Source organism: Papilio polytes, unplaced genomic scaffold (genome assembly GCF_000836215.1).
Source record: "Papilio polytes unplaced genomic scaffold, Ppol_1.0 DF821845.1, whole genome shotgun sequence".
NCBI lineage: Eukaryota > Metazoa > Arthropoda > Insecta > Lepidoptera > Papilionidae > Papilio > Papilio polytes.
Genome location: NW_013527359.1, coordinates 4,006,425 through 4,026,782, shown reverse-complemented (window position 1 = coordinate 4,026,782; position 20,358 = coordinate 4,006,425). Strand labels below are relative to the sequence as shown.

The following is a 20,358-nucleotide window of genomic DNA, read 5'->3' as shown; positions in this document are numbered from 1 at the left end:
TTGAAAATAAACCACACAACCAGGACGAACAACAATCTAACCACATTACACCAGTTAGATCAATCTTAGATGCTATCAATATCTATCTTAAAGCTCAAATCTTCAATAATACCTTTTTAATGCAAAATACAATCCATTTTTATTTGCATGGAATATTATAGCCAGTGCAGATTTAGTTACTTTAAGTTGCAATTTCTAAAACGGATAAGAAAACAAGTCAAAAAACCTTAAACATTCAATATTCAATTTGGTAATATGGTTATACATTATTCACCCCATATCATCAATCCAAACGTAGAAAAGAACCTATTTAACATACAGTATAGGTTCCTTACCTACACAAATTGACTTGTCGATCATTACTGTTGTGTGTTAGTGTTAATTCCTAGTTCCGCCCACATTAATACTTGACACATTGGATCATTCAAGAAAATAGAAACATGTAATTATAAATAGAAAGAATCAGCGGTGAATGAAAACGGAATACTACATTTTCGCACTCCAGTCCACTTAATTAGACGTAAATAACACGTAGAGAAACCTTTGGGGAACGGTTCAACATAATAACAAACATGCGCCGCGCAATTAAAATCTCGTGTACAAACACGGTCGTAGTTAAACTTTAAACCAAGTTGTACAACTTGCACGTTTTTAATGATATCATTAGGGGCAGTTTGCAGCACAAGTTGTCCCGCGTCTCGTTCACTTTGAACCGTTGTTCTTGTGTACTAACAAAGTTGCCTTAACGTGTTAGATGGCACTCGAAAACTCTAACAGTCGCCTGAACTACTAACAGTAAGAAAATGCTATCTCACTGCTTGCTGATATATCAATTACTGATTGCAGTCAAATTAAAAGTCTTATAAATGATAACTGTGCAAGAAAGTAGAACATAAATCTTAAATGGCCGAAAATCTGTTATTTCTTCGAAAGTTAACAAAAACATTACGATTAAAAATTTATTGTAACATTGTTGCAGATGTGATTTGGCAAATTTTATTAAAGCGCTTCCTTACTTCATCAATTAATGCATTTTTTCTTAGTACTTAAGTATCAGTATATCCGTAAATTTAAAAACTCTTCGATCTTGTACTCCTAATAACTGAATATGTTAAGAAAACAAAAACGGCATAGGTTAACGATTTAGAATATTTTCGAACGAATTCCAGTTATACTTTGTTAATAAATTTGCAAAAATCACTTCTTTGACCCGACATAGATTTGAATGAGAACATGTTTATTTATCAGGTTATATAAGATTTCGCACGAAACCCAATTCGCCTATAGATTTGTTTCAACAAATGATATACGTAACGATTGCAATTATGTTCTATACAATGACCTTGTTTTTACGAAATAAATTAAAAACAATTATTAAAAGTGAAGCTACACGATTTGGTTTATGGAGATAAGTAACAGCAATTTAGTAAATCAATTTTTTACTACTAAAACATTTATCCGCTTTGTGAAGTCCCTATTGCAACTGAGATATATAAATTCCACTAAGATCTCATGCAAAGTGAGCGTAGTCGCTTCTCTACTATAAATTAAGTTAATAATTTAATCTAACGTACGACTTATAACTTTTAAAAACTAACATATATGACGACAAGAAATTAATAAAAATATTGAATTCTTGTAAATAAACAACCAACTTAAAACTGGTTTTAGATTCGCAAGAACGTAAACATTTGTAATAAATTAACTTAATTGTGTATGAGGAAAATTGAAGGTCGTCTCGTGTGCTCAGAAGTGCTATAATGTAGTGTGCCTTGACTAATGATGCCAAATTCATAAAGTTAGTTATCGACTCCACTGCGGCTTGTACTTGCCGAGCCCAAATAAAGAATACGGCCATCAGTTCATGGTTATACGGATTAGATGGACACTTTACATAAAATAATCAGATGAATAGAACGCCTTAACATATTGCACGCTGGTATAACGCAATATGGGTTTTAATATTAAAAGTTAGAATGTAGAGTAGTATTAGTAGTAAAGTTCTAAATTTCTCATTGTCATATTAGATTAAACAATTTTATGTACATATTTTATTGAATTATCCTTAATTTTATTAGATCGATGATGAAGAATTACCTTGTATTTTTTTCGTACTTGAATAAGTAAGAAATTATTTGGCAACATAAACAACGAAGGATGCAAGGGTCGGTCAAAATTTACCTGCTACAGTTGCAATGCTATTTTAACGCGTCCTTAAAGGAATAATAAGTTGGAGATTTGTAATGTTAATGTTCGCCATATGGGATTGTTTCTCCACACTTCACTAAAAGATCTCAAAATCTACTTTTTAATAAAATAAATCTTTAAGCTAAGATATTATGTTTTGATTGCTGTGGAATGTGAATAGCGTTTGCTGCATGTCTACCTTGATAATGTACAAGAAATATTATAAAATCGATACATTACTCTTTTCTATTTAAATACGTTTTACCTTCATAATGTATTCACACAATGGGGCTAGTGCGGAGTCATAAATGCGGTGACAATTTTCAATTTTTCCGCTTTTTAAATTCCCACAAGTTATAATTTATGCCCGGACTATGAAGGTTGGTGTCACTTTCTGTCACGGTTGAGAACTAAGAACTAATAATCTTGGTGAAATGCAAAGAGTGCAGTTTTTTTTTGTACATACATATTTTAAAATTAATAAAGGATCTATATTATCTACACAATAAAAATAAAACCTGACTATTAACAATACATATCGATTTAGGATAAATTGTACATTATTAATTTATATCTGTAGTCTGTACTAAAATTAAGCACATATAAGAATCTATTTTAAAGCGGGACTTATCAGGCAGGACTTTGACCCTGGAAGCGACTCGACAGTGTCACTAGTGAGTCCCGCGAGGGGCGTTGCATCAGGTATATTTAGTGGCTTAGTAATACGCAATAACATTCAATTCCTTATACGATTAATATTGAATCGTACCTGAGCACTGTTCAGATGAGTTTTTGAGGAACTTGTACAACACTGGTCGAACATAAAACACACAACGTTGATTAAATAAAAAGAAAAAAAGATCCGTATAAGGAGAGCGTTAAGATGAAGTAAACGGCGTATAAAGGCGATGACGCGCGCGTTAAAAATAATACGACGGTGACAGGACGCGCCCAGGCCGCGGCGCGTGACGACTGAGGGCCGTCGGGCCGCGGCGGCGGAAGGACGCAAGGAACGGGACGGACGGGACGGACGGGAGCGAGTGCGTCACGTCACATATCATAAACACGGAGACGCCACCGGCTGCTACTTAACATGCAGCATGAGCGATCCCCGTCTGTCGCGTCTGCGCCTCGAAATTGTTCCTTTTATGCTCCTATATTAGATTGAGGATTACTGAAATATTTTGATCTGTTTTCATAATCAAGAAATAAACTCTCACGACCGCATAACCCTAATGGAATCATCTCAATTCTCGATCCGAGGGGACATTTACAAAACAAAAAATCTCAAGTCAATATTTTATCGAATCGTACAAGTTTTGAAAAGGATTTAGGTGAACGAACATTGAATAATATGTTCAATGTAAAATATTCAATGTTAATGCGGCGATAAAGTTACGAGACTTCTTTTTCTTCCTTTCTCATATTAAAGTTATAACATAGTTTTTGATATTATTAATATCGCCCTTTTAGTTATGTTTTATGTAATATCGTAATCTCCCATGATAATTATAATGAAAAAATCTAGTCGTTTTTATTTTTTCATCACATACAAAAATACTAATCTTTCCTCTTTATAACATTAGTATAGAAGTATAGATATTCGCTAAACATTACGTATTGAGATATGCTCCGATACGATTAAAGATTAACACGTCACGATTACCACAAAAACATACGGTTGTTAATATAATTAAGTGGCGCAAGTTTTACATAAAATTGTACATGAAATGGTTACGAAAGAGAACGGAACTAAAATAGCAGACCAGTGTTACACGGAAAGTAACAACGCTTTATCATTAACGAATATTTCACTGTTTTTATTGGGTAAGAAATTTATAACGTCATAAAAGTTAGTACAAGGTAACCTTCCTTATAGACTACGGTACGTTGTTTATTATAATTATTTGTTTAAAATGTTAACCTTGGGCGAGCTTAATATTAACAAAGCATTTAACCACAATCTTCAATCGTCCATCGTAACTAGGAAGGAAATCTGTTAAGAGAGTTTTGAACACTTCTTTACGATCCGAGAGAAACAATCGCACAAGTAAATAATTAAGAACTGTTAAACGGACAAAACGAAGTCAATTATGTAGTACATCGTGCACGGGTCGTTAACGCGTTGGTTTTTGCGGACGGCCTTAACATTATCACAACAACAATAGACACAATGGTGCGTTCCCGCGGCAGTTACGCCTTGTTATACAATATCTGGCCCGAAGCTGCTAAAGCCACAGGCGCAAACACAATGATACACCACAATCTCTTCCGCTACTTCTAATTGCATACAAAATCAGAAATTTCATTTGAATTGCCCCTACAACCAATAAAGATAAGCATGGATACAGAAGATAAATGATCCCTCGCTCTCTCTATCTCTCTCTCTTGGTCATCTATTGCATGATGTTTCTCTACTCCGTCTGGTACTAGCCGCTATGTGATCACACTGATATTTCATCAATCCAGCACATAGGGCGGCAACCTCTGGTTCTCTTCCACTCGACTTAACCCGCAATTGTAAGTTTTTTTTGTAAGCTTTCAGGGCCTTGCGACGTAACCAAAATAAGATGTACAAATAAGTACAATAAAGTAAGAAATAAAAATTATCAGTTTCCTCAGTTAATATTACAATCTACAGTACTACTAGTTTTTATTCAAGTCTCAATATACTAAAAGAACTAGATAGACGGTATGAATTTCAGGAAGTACCGAATTTATTGTGTTTTTTATCAATAACTTTTTGTATGCCCTCGGAATATAAAGGCACAAATTGTTGTCTCTATTGATATTTTCTTTGAGAAAACTTGCTGCAGACAGGTTTTGTAAGGCGCTCCAACACGATAATAATATAGCGTCATTAGTTGATATTTGTTTGAGACCTCAACTTTCAAATACCTACTTATAATTATTTGCTTAAATTTAACATACATCAGATTCCGGTAAATCTTTAGTCATATCTCATCGTTTTAACAAATTTTAAAGTACTTATAATCATCGTCAAAGGACTCTTTTCAGGTCACAAGATGTGACCGTCATTGCACAGCGTTCAAAAAATTTAAAACATTTCAACTTGCAAATTACAGCATTTAGGTTAATGTTCGCGAAGTATCATAATCGCCGGCGTAATGTTTAAATCCGAAAACAATTTGAAACACTTTACTGCATTTAACTGTTAATAAAAAAAAACAAATGTAGTTATTAAATGTTTGCAAGAAATACAATGTTTTATTTCGCAGATTGGTTCTTTTCATTTGTGCCGAATAAAATACATTTAGTTATACTTTGAGAGTAAAATGTTAGATTTAGATATATTCAACGTTTAGAAAGAAGTTATAAGTGTTCTTCAATAAATCCTATTAGAAAGTATTTCAGATAGCCATTTTGACATTTTTATTCAAGCCTAATTTACAATTTACAATAGCTCGTTTTGTAAGAAATCTACAATGTATTAAAAGCCAACCAGTAAATAATTTAGAGCTATATCTAAAGTATTAACTTGCTCAAACACAGTAGAGACCCATAGAGTTAGTATTCACCTATACTACGTGCTCGGACAACATTTACGCTATTAAACATATACACAAAAATAGACACACGTTAATGTTACAGAAATAGAAGCATGACACCACAACATCACGTATATAAGTATGAGATAACGCTAGCAACAATACAAGAATACAGTAGTATTTACAAGTAAAACTAAAGCGTATAATTTACCCTTTACATTCTTCTTTTCAGCACAGCGGTCGCCGATGTGCCGGTAGACGCCGACGCCGGGCGCGGCCGAGATGCGCGACACACGGCGCATAGGTCTGCGTCGGGCCTCCACCACGGAATATGAATTTCCCACATCATCCTTGTGAGAACTCACCACACACTCTTCAGAAGGAGACGAGAAATACTTCAAATTCTCGTCGCACACCAGATTCTGAAGACTCGTCCCGTTTCTTATTCTCTCCTTATTCACATCGCCGTTCCGCGACTTCTTTAAAGTTAAATTATCGAAGCTCTTGCAGGAACTTAATGGAGGGATGTTATTGTTTCTTATATCGTAAAATTTGTTCGGATCGAATACGCTGATTCTCGGTGTGCGAATGCCCAGTACGTCCTGTGTTTTGTACTTAGCATATTGCACGTGGGATGGGCTCGAGTCTGGTTTGTATCTGTTGCCTCGATGTTTAATATTTCGAATATTTCGTTTAATAACCGACGTTCCCCGCTCTTCAAGCGCTTGCAAAACATCGCCAGTTTCTAGTATGTTTAACGGACTTATACCGTTCTTGTAGACGCGGTAACTCCGCTTATTTCTCCTTTGATTTTGATTGTCGTCGTTAAAAAAACTTTCGTCATAGTGAGGCATCTTTACGTACTGAATCCGACTCATTATCACATCAAATCATTGGTAATGAATTAGCACCTTCTTCATATATCTTGTACGTTTACTCGTTTAACGCATCAGATTTAAATAAAACTCACGAATGTGACGTTAAGGCAGTCTAGTTGGCAGCAGAGAAAGGGAGCGCCCTGTAGAAATCTTTGAAAGTGGGCATTGCACTTGGGAAAAGTTTCACTTCTGATAAACGACACTTTTTATTTCACTGACACTTTATCTATTTCACTGTTGTAACCTTCCGAGTTAAACTTGCCCTTATGCGTATCAATCATACACCGAAATAGCAGGGACGTTAGCCACCTACAATTAGGTCATTATTTATTTACAGTGTACGTCTCGTAAAGCGTCGTGTTCGCAGTGCACATCTCCTGCCTTTACACTGACTCTCATAACACTGATGTGAGATCCGATCCCCGAACCTTGACAATGCGGGCGGCGCTACAAACACACATCTGCGCACAAAATTAACACACCAGATAATCACATCCCGATATACACATAAGATACAAAAGGGCTCAGCACTATCAAACTGGTGCCACTTCACAGGTGCAATCGAATATGTCACGATTAATCAGTTATGAAATCGTCTCGATAAGGAAACTTGACAACGTTTAAACACCGGAATTCACTTTCTCTTCGAGACAAACAGTTCAGCTATCAATAATAACTCTGCCGTAGACTAAGACGCGTCCGGTGTGGTAATCGCGAACCAGTGCGTCGGCGGCAACGCTGATACTATGCAAACATTAGAAATATATACAAAAGATTCGTCCGGTGAGATTACGTGAGACTACAGTACGTCGATGCGAGGGAATTGGCTATAAATAGATGTTGATTTTTCGCAGCGCGATCTCGATATTCAGCGAAGCAACGAGCTCGTACGCGGCCAAGCATACGATTGACACGAGAGGGTGTCGATCGGTCGGCAACCGCGGCGGCCGTGAGAGCGGTGCGGCCGGCGGCGGAGGCGCGGCAGCACTGCGGACGCCGCACGCCGCCGCACGCAGACAGTGAAAGTACCGAACATCTCCGCAGACCGCACCTGTACCCAGCCTGCCTCAGTATGCAGTACCACTCCTGGTATCTAATACCCTACGTCAGACAGAAACCGCAAACTCATACTAACATTGGGTGAAGAAAAACCAATGCAGGCACTGCCACTAACCAAATTCCAAACAGGACTAAAAGACAAATTTTATACATTATGCTTTATGGTCCTAAGCACCATATCTTCTGTAGACGTTATTCGAACGAGTCATGAAGTATAAGCGAGACATTATAGTGTCGGAATCGGTCTTCACAAGTCATGAAAGACGTGACATTTTTCTTTCCTCTCTTTCAGGTGCGATTATCTATTGACGTCAACTATTGATATACGAAATTAATAGGTCACGTTTGTGCATGAGAATGCAAAAAAAATAATGGATGTTTTAATAAAATAAGTATAATGCTAGAAAGTCTTGGAAAAAAATATTACGTGGTACCCTGTCACATTAATTTAAATGTCTGGACACTAGAATGTTAATTCGCGGCAATGATGTAACGTCGTGGACAGACTTACGCTAGTGGAAGCATTATACGCAATTATTACGTGACTGCACGTACAAGATGTATCGATGTCCTTAATGACAAAATAATGTATAGTTGTACGGAAAGTTATTTCATTCATTACAATTTTTATATGCCTATCACATTTCTATAAAAGCTAAGTAATTTAAAGAAAATTTAATAACTACAAAATTACTTCACTTACTAAATATATAAAATAATTATTAGTATGTTTTATATAAATAGATGAAAACAGAATTGTTTAAATCTAAATCACAATGAAACAAAAGTGTGCCTGTGTAAGTGTGTCACTTGACCATTCACAGCTCGCACCAGCCAGCCAGGGTTACACGCAATGGTATTTGTGAACTACTTATAACCGTATTGTACACGCGAATTGAAAATAATTAATTTAAAAGCCGTACAAATTAAGTCGTGATTGCCTCAACCAGCTTTAGAAAGAAATACAGTTAACAAGGCATTCCACATATATCACTGCTTAAAACATACGAAAACAAACGCCTGTTGGTTAAGATTAGTGCAGTTAGATTTAATTTTTCCAAAGGTATCCTAAATTCTCCATAAATGTTGACGGCATCCGTAAGTCAGTTAACATTGTTGCGGATGTTAATAGGTAAATAGTGGTCACAAAACATTAGGTGTGCCGGTAATTCGCTTCTATTTCAAACACAAACAGGAATCGTGAGCACTCAACGTAATGTGAATGTGATGAACAAAGTGATGCCAATTATTGTGAAATGAATTGGAACGCAAATCAAAAAGTTTGCGTAAGCATTAAATGATTTAACATGTCTGTTATAAAAATATTTAAACTTCAAGATATTGAAAATCAATTGCAAAGTAGCAATCAGCGACCGGTAGCTTACAACGTTGTTACAATTTGCAATATATGAAATTAATGTCAAGATATTCGTTAGCAAATATCTTAGTCCAATCACTTGTAAAAAAGTAACCAATCGAACAAAGTGCAGCATGAAATCGACCGACAAAACGGTTCTGTAACAAGACAAACAAAGAAACGTCTGGTCACGAGTGGAATTGAGGAATCAGCGTTGTATTAACACTTGATGAAATAACGTGATAGTTCGACAAAATAGTTTATTTAACTAATAACCAGTACCAGTAACCGTTAATTGAAAATGCAATTTAGTTCCACTAAGTAGAGAATGATGTAGAAATTGATGAAGTGCATGACAGACTCGAATCATAAGCCGTAATTTTTTGTGCCTTCTGTTTTTTTTTCCAAACCAATTGTGATAATTATAGGAATAGACATATGTAGTCGCTATTAGTATTAAGCATTGTAATTGTAAGTGTTTTGCTTGTATTTTTGGCAATTATTGTAGAAGAAAAACATAAATTGATAGTGAATAGTCTCGTTTTTTACATGGCCACAGTTTCTCGCTACAAGTTTTCCCTCTCATAAAGTTTATTGACATGGCTAAACGTTGTAATTAAAGCGTAGAGAGCATTAATGCGCACGCCGTAATGATCGGCGAGGTGGGCCTTTCTTCCGATAGCAGGAAGCGGCCACGCTCCGCGCTCACTCACTTTCCAATAAACTAGCCCGATCGTGATACCTAGCCTAGCCTAACGGGATCGTACACTTCTCGCTAGGTCGGCCGCCGACTGCACCCGCCCGGCCGGATTCAAATGCAGCGGCACACAAATTATTTAAATTCACAGCGCTATGTTATTTTGTAAACACGCGGGTCGTGTGCGTTACCGTTGCAGACGCTCAAGCAACAATCGTTGCTAAATCACAACGGCCCAGTTTAATTCCTCGCGTCACGGTGACAGCCCTCATCACGATGTTTTTACAGATGTTGGGTAATCATGAGACAAAAATTATCTCAAGCTTTGGGCGTCGCATCGCTTTGGTAAAAAAAGTCACGTCTTCCGTCCCGTGAACAGAGTCAAGCGAAACTAAATTTCATAGCGTGGATTCGTTTTAAATAGTTCTAAACATTGTTACAAAATGAGCAAGACATTAAGAGTTAAAACCAATAAACGATAAAGTTAATACGACCTACGAAGTGTTGCAATCGGAATGATACGCTTCACTTAGATCCTTGGTGTTATGACTGACTAGATATTTCTTTACAGCAAATTTAAGTTTCTTCTATGGACCTGTCACATGGCATAAAAATTTAGATGGATCTCAAATACCCATGGTCTTCATCGGAGTTTGTAAATGTTTATTGTTTTACGAAACCGTACGTAAAGGTATTCAGAGAAAATAATTATAAATCTGCAACAATATAACGGTATGTGGTGTCGCAATAGCCAACCAACAAGTCCGTAGGTAATGGCTATTCCGACACGTAATAAAGGTTACAGCGTCTACACATGTTAACATTGTTGCGCAAGCGCCTAGCTCAGAAAACTGTTAAGATAATTGTTTCATTTTTGAACAACGAGCACAACAAGAAACGAATCGATTAGCTCTACAGTTGAACAATAGGTATAGCATCATGGAACATTTATAATGTACGAGTTTGTAAACTTTTAAATGTCTTAACTAGTGGTACTGCTAAAAGTGGTTTTTAGATTAAAATCGAAAAAAGGAATTAAGACGTAGATATTATAAGACAGCTCTTTTTGCCAAGAATTATCCTATAGCAAGAATAGATCATTAATAACACAAAAACATGTCGTCTCGGCTGGCTAGTCACAATCTAAATAGATAAGATTATTCCTCTATCAACAACGAATTACAGAATACAGACGTACATTTGAAACAAAGACCCTCAATACGACTGGGAAGTTAAAATAATACACAGGTTGTTAAATCACGACATCGGTCCATTAAACAGTTAAGGCCTCGGCAATTACTCCTAAGGTCAAAACAATATTGAACCGTTTTGCGGCGGCCTTCTGTTTAGAAAACATAATCACGTGTAAAAATAGATGTTACATAAGACAAATTCGGGACCGGTTCCTAAGGACTGAATGCCTTTCACTTTCGTCAAACATGAATATCAACAGGTATGCTTTAATGCATAAATCGTCAAGGCGATCTACCCGGCGAGTAACATGACCCATCATCAAACAATATATTTGCGTAGTCAAATGTACATTTGCAAGTGTATGCGAATCGCGAAGGGTAATCGAGGGGATAATGACTTGTGGCCGGTGCAAATGTGTTCCCTGTAACGGCTCTCCACATGCCTACATCTCTGCATAGAGTAAAAAGCATTAGGTTTATGTGCATCCATAATGCTAACATACATGCCTCTAGGCATGAAGTTCTAACGTTCAAGTGCGCATGCTAATAGTTATAGTTGTGAGATTATGAAAGTATGCGAAGATTCCTACATAGTACAGATATCTATAGTGAAGATCTTTAGGTTTCTATATTCTAATTTTAATATAACAAAATAATTGATAATTTATATGCCTAACAGTAAACATTTTATGCTTTTAAAAATACTATATGAGGACGAAATGAATTATGTACATCTCCATTAAAACAGATAATCAATTAGGCGAGATATTGAAACTGTTTACATGTTTGTGTGTAAAAAATCATAAGGTAGTAATTACATCGATATTTTTATGTCTCAATGAGGTGGAAATGACTTGTAAAGTTGGTTTAAAATGTGATAAAGAGGAGATGTGCGGTTCGTGTCATCTTATGTATCCGTGCCGGTAGGGTCCCGTTAGCGCGCACCGGACCTGAGATACGAGATCTGCGCTTTGAGAATATGTACAAACCTATTACATCTAGTAATTGTATCATAGTTATATTTGATAGAATGGAACTCAACAACTATTCCACAAAGCCAAATGTCTACAGATAAAACAATTAGGTATCTTGCTCCTAAAAAGTGAAACAGTAAAGGAAATTTCATTGGCATAAGTCATGACTCTAGCATAGGTTAAGAACTTAGTGGGTTAACTTCTGCATAGATGACTTTTACATAAAATACAAAGAGTTTGAGAACCTTGCTTTGGTGATAGGTACATAATTGTAATAATTGTTTTGCAAAGCGGATGGTGGCCGCGATCACGTGCTCACCACCGCACCGCCTGGCGCCGCTACTTAACCGTGCTCATTGCATACATACGATACTAATTTATATCCGATAGTACCTTATATGTAATTAATTACCCCACAATTAGCGCTACCATCAATAAATATTAATAACCGCACTCATAGTCGTTAATTAGTCACTAAATTATACTAAGAAGCTGAATAACTCCGAAGTGCAGCATTATATAAGAGTTACAAGTGACATTTTTTTCAACACTATACCATGAACACATTACTTCTGCAATATTTAACAAAATATTAATATTCTTTACAAATCAATTATTAAAAATATCACATGAAAATAGTATGTTAAAAGTAAGAGCCCTGTTTCTGTCTAGACGACTCAATTGTTTTGAAATAAACACAAATACTATTCTTATTTCTGAAATGAACGTCAAAATACTGTTGATTCGGTAAAAACTTTTATTAAAGAAAAAAGTACAATAACAGTTATCTATTATTATCGTTACTTTATAAGGATTTCCTTTACACTTGGTCTATGACCAGTAATTGTAACTAGACGTCACAATTTATCGTCAAAAACAGACATACAACCATCTGATCCGGAACCAGCTTAAAGTTTTTTAAACGAGCACGCATAAAACGATTTATTTACGTCGTACGTTGCAACAATAATTTCCTTTCAGGTAAAACTATACGACAGTATCCATTAAACACTAAACAACGGAAACTAATCGGTATCCATTGCATAAGAACTGGAATAACTTTCACAATGCCATCGGATATGTTTGTTATTTCCTATTACAGACGTGCACACATTAACATGCAGAGGAAATGTCAACCGTCCCCAGATTAATACATGCATGTGATAAGCTCTTCCTTCCGAGAAATGAATCAGAATGACAAGGCGATAGCAAATTCAATAGTGGTATTGCTTGGATTTCATAATAACTATTGTCATCATAGCCTGTTGTATTCATGTTAGTCTTACAAACAATTGTTCTGTACGGCGATAATAAGGTTATTGGTAACATCACAACATCCTAGAATCTCATGACGACTAATCGCGATAAAAACATCACCATCTTCTATAAACTTGGTATTGGTACAATTAATTCTATGTCTTTTAGAATTGCTATAATACAGATATTAATGATAATGTTATTGAACTTCGTAAATTTTTCCTGAAAATAGAAGCATGTTAAAAACCGACCTAAAATTGTCCATCCCTATTTCTTGTTATTTTCTTAAAAGGAATGCTTTGAATCTAACCTATAACAGCAAGCGTTAAAGGCATCCAAACAATTCGAGTGGTTCGTTACAAGAATACGTAGTGGCAAGCGTCTCCGCGGGCTCGTCCTACTTAAACAAATTGCTACTCGTCGCGGACAATGCAATATATTTAGACTTTACATTTATTATAATACTCACTGTGCTTATTGTCCGTCGCTTTTCACTTCACGGTTCATTTGAGTGCTTGGGGAGACGAAACTTTCTCAATCGACTAGTAGAAACTTAACAGCCTAATCACGACGTCTTGTTACTATGTAACATATCGTAGTTTTTCAAGATAAATTAACCTTAATGGCTCTTTACACGAAAGATTATTTTTTATAAAATCGATAATTTACACGTAATTTGTACAATAAAGCGTGACAAAATAAAAAAAAAAACGTCTTAGGCATAGTTAGCTCATACACCATGTGTACTGACATGATTAAAATCGCAATAAAATGATACAGTGCGCGAAGTATTCGCAATCGTCATACTAATCGTGGTATATCTAAATGTGCTAGTACTGATGTAGGTCGTCGGAGCGGACGCCGGATGCTACGCGGGTCACTGTTCCCATACACTCATACACCATGCAGCACAATACAAATACAGTTGTAGTATAAAGTCGAAACGTAAAAAAAAAAACAATGAAGCGCTACTGATTGCATAAACAGAGATCAGAGGCTTGGGAGTTGCCAGCTGATGATCTATGTTAGAGCTAGGGGAGTTGGGAAGCAGAGACTGTTAATATGGTTTTAATTGAAGTAGCTTTTATATCTTTTTTTTTTGGATTTTCTAATCTCGCGGCACAGTTGAAATGCCCTTCTGGCGATAGGCACTGGACTAGACAGGATTAGGGTTTAATAATTGGAAAGGTTGTTGGCTAATAATTATTGCAGAATGTTCTTAACAGGTGAAATATTATGGCCTTGCTAAGACAGGCCAAAAATAGAGTATTCTGCTTTTTTCGGTGACGTACATAATATGTTCTACTACCTTGTTTTTTTCTAACAATGAAAAGGTATAGTCGAATGCAAACATTCTTTTACTATTTTCAAAATATCTTATACCCACGTTAATAAGAGAAAAAAAATGAATAGAAAAACCGTGAATACGACTTTACATTCGAGACGTTTTGTGTGCGGCCGCAACCGTGCGTGGTGCAGTTCAAAGAAATATTGAAGTGAAAATGTTCATATTTCTCTACATACTTTTTATGCTTGAAAGCAGACGTTAACCCTGTGGCCCTTACTTTTATATTATTTCACTGGATGAATAAAAGTTAGGCATTCATGGAATACTTTTATTAAAACTGACATAACACTAGTTTTATTTAATTTGGAAATCTAGCAAAGTAAACTAACAGCCTTACAAATAAATGTGGTATAAAGTTAAACTTAGGAATATACTGAGTATAAGCAAATATTAGTACAAATTTTGCTTATACTCAGTTTATTCCTAAGTTAACCTCTATATCGCATTTATTTGTAAAGCTGTTAAGACTTTAACCATGTCAACTAAACCTTAGTTACTGTTAAAATAAACAATAGAAATAAATGTGAAATAGTTAAAGAACTGTTTTAAACTCACCCTTTATTTTTTAATAAGAAAAGGGAATCATTAGCAAGTACTTGGGAAAGTTAACACCAATAACAATTATATTTCACACTATTGAGTTCTAATTGTTTATTTCCTTTCTATTTTTCACCATGTTTTGAGTTTATTGGATACACATATATCTTAATCATTTAATATGATTAAGCAATGTTATTATTGTGTAATCATAAAACATTAAGCTAAACATTTTCAAAAACAAACATAACTACGCAGTTTATGAGTGTAAATTCATTTTGAATTAAACAAGTTTCATTTATAAAACACCATTGAAACCCTATATTGTGGATCTAGTTTTAAACAAGCAATGGTATTTTTCTCTTACTAAAATATACTAACTAACAAAGATAAACCGAGATTTTGCAAGATAATTTATAAACAATTGAGAAAAGAGATATAAACTAACCTATATTGAACATCCTTGACGGAAGGTTATTATTCAGACTTTACTTAAGATCAAGTTTAGTATTCCTATGGAGAATTAAATACAATACATATATGCAAACAAGTCTTAGAAACAAACCACTATAAGAATTTAATTTTTACACATATTGTAACATTAGAGAATGCCTGTCCATGTCCAGCAGAAGGCAAAAAAAATAATTATGATGATGATCGAACTGAACCACTCAAAACTATGTTATAAAATAATTAACTTAAAGTAAAGCAATACCATAACAGTTTTATATTTTTTTGCATGAAAACAATATCCCACAGAGTGAATCATTTATGAAACTGAGTAAAGTACAAAGTAAAAGAGTAAAAAAAACTCATTACGACATAATATTGATTAGTCCTCAATGAATAAATCAATAATCTATAAGGAGAAACAATTGAAGTTTTTTTTTCACGAACACACAACACTATCTTTACCAAAGTCGAATGGGATTATAAAAACAAAAGATGTGATAAATAGTTGATTCATAAACAAAAGCTATCTTTATTTTGATAACAATTATCGATATCTTTGTTAAATGTCGGTGAATGTCCATTAAAATCTTCAGGTAAATCCACAAGACATAACACGTAATATTATCAATATTGTGTACATTATATAAGTCTATAAAGTTGAAAGTTTTGTATTTGTATGATTATAAATATACTACCAATAAATACCTTTAGTCGCAAAGTTACATGAATGGAACTCACCTTGTCCACATTTTTCAGACTTGGGAGTAGAAGTCATAATTACTATAACACAAGTCACCAGGACATATTAAAGCACAAAATTTCTACTTTGTATCTTAAAAATAGTTACGAAAATTCTATTAAAATAAGAATCGACCGGCAGCCATATTAGACATCTTATTTTTATACTGTCAGTTGTGTTTACGCGAGGTCCTTCTCACGATCATATTAAATTTTTAGATTTGGAAGTCTCGTACTAGGTTTTGAAATTTTAGGTTTTCTACTTAATAGGCAACAAAAATTTCTAAAACAAGGGTTCATTTTCTTCAGTATGTTTTTTTATTTGGTAATTCTTTTTATTAGAAAAGGAAAGATAGACGACGATGATTTCGAGTGTGTATTTCATATATGTATTATGAATGTGAAATTATGTATTAGCACCATGTAAATGGCATGTACATGAAAAAAAAAGAATGTTATATAATAGAACCATAACTCAATACAAAAATACAAAAAACGAAAAGTTGAATCATATTTCCAAAATGACGAATCAGATCGTATGGTCGAGATGCCCATATAAAATGGTGACCTTAACTTTTATGATGTACCATTGATTCGTAGGCCAATGACCAATGTGCTATTAATTTCATTACCCTCAAGGGTTAAACTTGTTAACTAATACAAATTAGTTAACAAGTTTAGCTGCTATCTAAACAAAAAAATACACATACATGAGCTGAAAGATATCTGGTTAATAGAAACAATTGGCCATATATTTAAGAGAAAGACGGATATGGTCGGTGATTAATAAAAAAAAATACAAAACTTTCATAGATAAAGTTGTTTGGATTAATTTATTCTATGATTTAAAACCGTTTTCTCCCAGTTTTTAGAAGGGTTTAAAATCAACATTATCACCTCAGCACCGCTTCTATCATCATAATTTCTGAAGGGCAAAAGCGGTGATAGTTGTATTCAAACTTAAATTTCTCTATCTACAATATTAAATAGCATGCAATTTGACTTTTTATTTTATGTTACTCTAAATTCCATTGAATATTTATTTATTTTATAAAATATTTTGTTTCAGTTTGGTGCCAAACATTTTTTTAGCTTTATTTCTTTATAATCTGTAACAGAAAATTTGACACGATTGTACGATTGTATTCAATTTGCTATTTTTATGAATGGTGGGACGATTTTCTAAAATAGTACCTCTATTTGATCCTTTACAATGAAATTAATAAATTGATTGGAATAATTTACGCTTCAGTTGTGTTATAAGCCTTTGGCTGTGATTAAGTGATAGTGTGTAACACCAGCGCCGCGACGTAATCATGGCGGACCCCCTAAGTTTACTTCGACAATATAATGTAAATAAAAAAGAAATTATTGAAAGAGATAATCAAATTATATTTGGAGAGTTCTCCTGGCCAAAAAATGTTAAAACGAATTATCTTATGTGGGGGTAAGTACTTTTAAGTCTATTTACAAAATAAAATGACAAGTTTCTGTTGATTATTCAAATGTTTCACGTGCCTAATTTTCTATGTAGATCCGGCAAGGAAGGGAGTAACAAGGAATATTATACTCTGGAATGTCTACTATTTATCCTTAAGAACATTCAGTTAACACATCCTGTTTATGTCAGACAAGCAGCTGTAAGTATTTTATATTTTCATTAAAGTATATTAGTAAACTGTTTCAATGCTAATGGTCTTCTTTTATTATAGGCTGCAAATATATCTGCTGTTCGACGGCCTGATCGTAAAGAATTGCTAGCATACTTAAATGGTGAAACGGCAACTTGTGCTTCAATAGATAAAAGTGCACCTTTGGAGATTCCTACACAGGTACATTTTAAAATCAACTCAATGAAAAAACATTTTATAAGATGATATGTAGAGATATTTAACCTTTCCATACATTTTCATTTTGTTAGTTTGTGAATATTTCTTTTACTCTCCTGATTATCATACTATCAATATTCAACCTAAATATAATTGTGACAGGTTGAGGATACAATAGCTATAGAATTTTTCATGTGACAAAATGTAACAAAGTTAAAGTAATTCAAAGACATATTTTCAAACATTCATAAGAAAAAAATACTAAATCTTAGACTAATGTTGATCTCATAGAGAAAAACCACCCAAATATTATGTTTATTTATGTATTTAGAATAGACATGGATATAAAATAATTTTTAATAAACTTTTTAGGTGAAACGCAGTCATGAAAATGATGGAGGGGAATCTGCAGCAAAGAAACCACGTATTGAAGAGACACATGTACAAAAGGTGCGAGAGCAGCTTGCTGCCCGTCTTGATGCACCAAAAGAAGCTTCCGTCACAGTGGACAATATTAAGTGAGAATTTATTGTTTGTGTCAAAACTTGGTATAAAAATTATTTTTTACATACTCAGTTGGGTCATAAGTTTTGTCACGAACTTATTATGTAATAAATGATACATTTCGTGTTAATTATATAGATAATATATATTAAATAAAAGGTAATTAAATGTAGAATACAATTTTATTTATATTTTTCGAAATGCCTACCCCCATTTCGAATAATTGTCCTTAATCACTATGGCCAGTTATCAATCCCAGCATACACCACAGTTATCTACTGTAACAGCTGCCCAATCTTGATATGCTTGAAGAGAGTCCAAATTCTGATGAGATTAAGAAGCCTGCAAAAGTTGCTATACATATGTATAGCAACTTGCTGTGTGTGGCTTGCTGCTTTGATGATGGCTTGTGTCATAACTGCAAGATGGGCAAGTCATTTTACGATTTTCGAAGCTTGAATTTTAAATTGCTCAGCATTAGGTGCCCTGATTTTCTTCTATTTTCTCAGATTACAAATTCTGAAAACTAATTATAGGAAATGCAGTTATTAAGAGCTAACAATTTATTTTTCGTTCTTAGGTCTCTGTCGGAGGCTATGTCAGTGGAAAAGATTGCAGCTATCAAGGCCAAACGTTTAGCTAAGAAGAGAACTACAATAAAAAGTAACGACTATTCAGACACTTTAGGAGTGGTTGGGTCAGATTTTAGAGCAATATTAGACTATGATGTTGATCTAACCAAAGACATTATTAGCCGTGAAAGACAATGGAGGACTAGGACAACAGTATTACAGAGTAATGGCAAGGTATGTTTATATTTTAATTATTAACTAACTAATTAATATTGGAGCCTGATTATGACTCTCTTTGCAATAGGACCTATTTTGTAACTAGTTAGAATCTACTTCCAAACACACCAATTCACTATTGCAGAGGTGACCAAACTTATGTCTTGTAAGACAGTACATCCAACCAGTAAAAATCAGATATTCTGTCCTTTTTTTTAAACCCTCTACATATCAGTCTTGACTGAAGTTTAATTAAATCTATAGTCTAAACAAGTTGTTTTACCCTTTAGGCCCCAATACTTACAAGTAGTTGTCAGCCCACTTTGGGACAGACAGTACTAGTGTACAAAATTTTGAAACAGGCTCTTAGTGTTATTAATTCATGTTATCTATGTTTTAGATCTTGAAACCCTCATATATTTAAAATATTATAGTTATAAAACTGTTTTACAGATGTTTGCTAAGAGTATTCTAGCTCTCTTAGGTAGTATAAGAGCGCGGGAGGAAGGAAGACTCGGTGCACCCAGACCTCAGCCTGTAGTAATGCCTGCGTCAAACGCATTACCCGCACAACAGACGCAGTACAACAGATACGATCAGGAAAGGTTTATTAGGCAAAAAGAAGGTAAGCAAAATAATAATGGAAAAGAAAAGACATTTTATATACTGTTAAGATTATACAGTAGTAGTAGTTGTAGGGGCTACGGTTGCCGCAACTTCACGAATAGCGCGTATTTTGCGTGATAACAGGAAATGGATTACTTCAGCCAACCCAGCTATCCGAAGAACCCCAGCTAACCTTTTGTGTTGCTGGTGATCTCTGGGAGCGATCTCAGCGAACCGAGATACCTAACCCTGTATTCAGTCACTGCTGGGCAGTGTTCTATGACGTGTGATTATACAGTATACATTCGATTAATCTAAAATTTATGTTTATATTATATTTTTGTATTTACAGAGACTGAAGGATTTAAGATCGATACGATGGGTACATACCACGGTATGACGTTGAAGTCGGTGACGGAGGGGCCCAGCGTGCCCGTGGCCGCG

General features: G+C 34.7%; 2 protein-coding genes across 2 annotated transcripts in view; one reads left to right on the top strand and one right to left on the bottom strand.

Annotated features, from left to right (window-relative positions):
- LOC106107819 (guanine nucleotide-releasing factor 2) overlaps positions 1-7,551 on the bottom strand; it is a 28,418-nt gene extending 20,867 nt beyond the window's left edge. The window contains 1 exon segment of the mRNA XM_013288823.1: positions 5,908-7,551. Within this exon segment, the coding sequence (XP_013144277.1) occupies positions 5,908-6,574 (667 nt within the window). The 5' untranslated portion in view covers positions 6,575-7,551.
- Positions 7,552-17,291: 9,740 nt separating this feature from the next.
- LOC106107818 (parafibromin) overlaps positions 17,292-20,358 on the top strand; it is a 5,809-nt gene continuing 2,742 nt past the window's right edge. Inside the window, exons 1-7 of the mRNA XM_013288822.1 lie at positions 17,292-17,634; positions 17,722-17,827; positions 17,900-18,019; positions 18,389-18,534; positions 19,101-19,326; positions 19,762-19,933; positions 20,267-20,355. Coding sequence (XP_013144276.1) covers positions 17,504-17,634; positions 17,722-17,827; positions 17,900-18,019; positions 18,389-18,534; positions 19,101-19,326; positions 19,762-19,933; positions 20,267-20,355 — 990 coding nt within the window. The 5' untranslated portion in view covers positions 17,292-17,503. The remainder of the gene's footprint in view (positions 17,635-17,721; positions 17,828-17,899; positions 18,020-18,388; positions 18,535-19,100; positions 19,327-19,761; positions 19,934-20,266; positions 20,356-20,358) is intronic.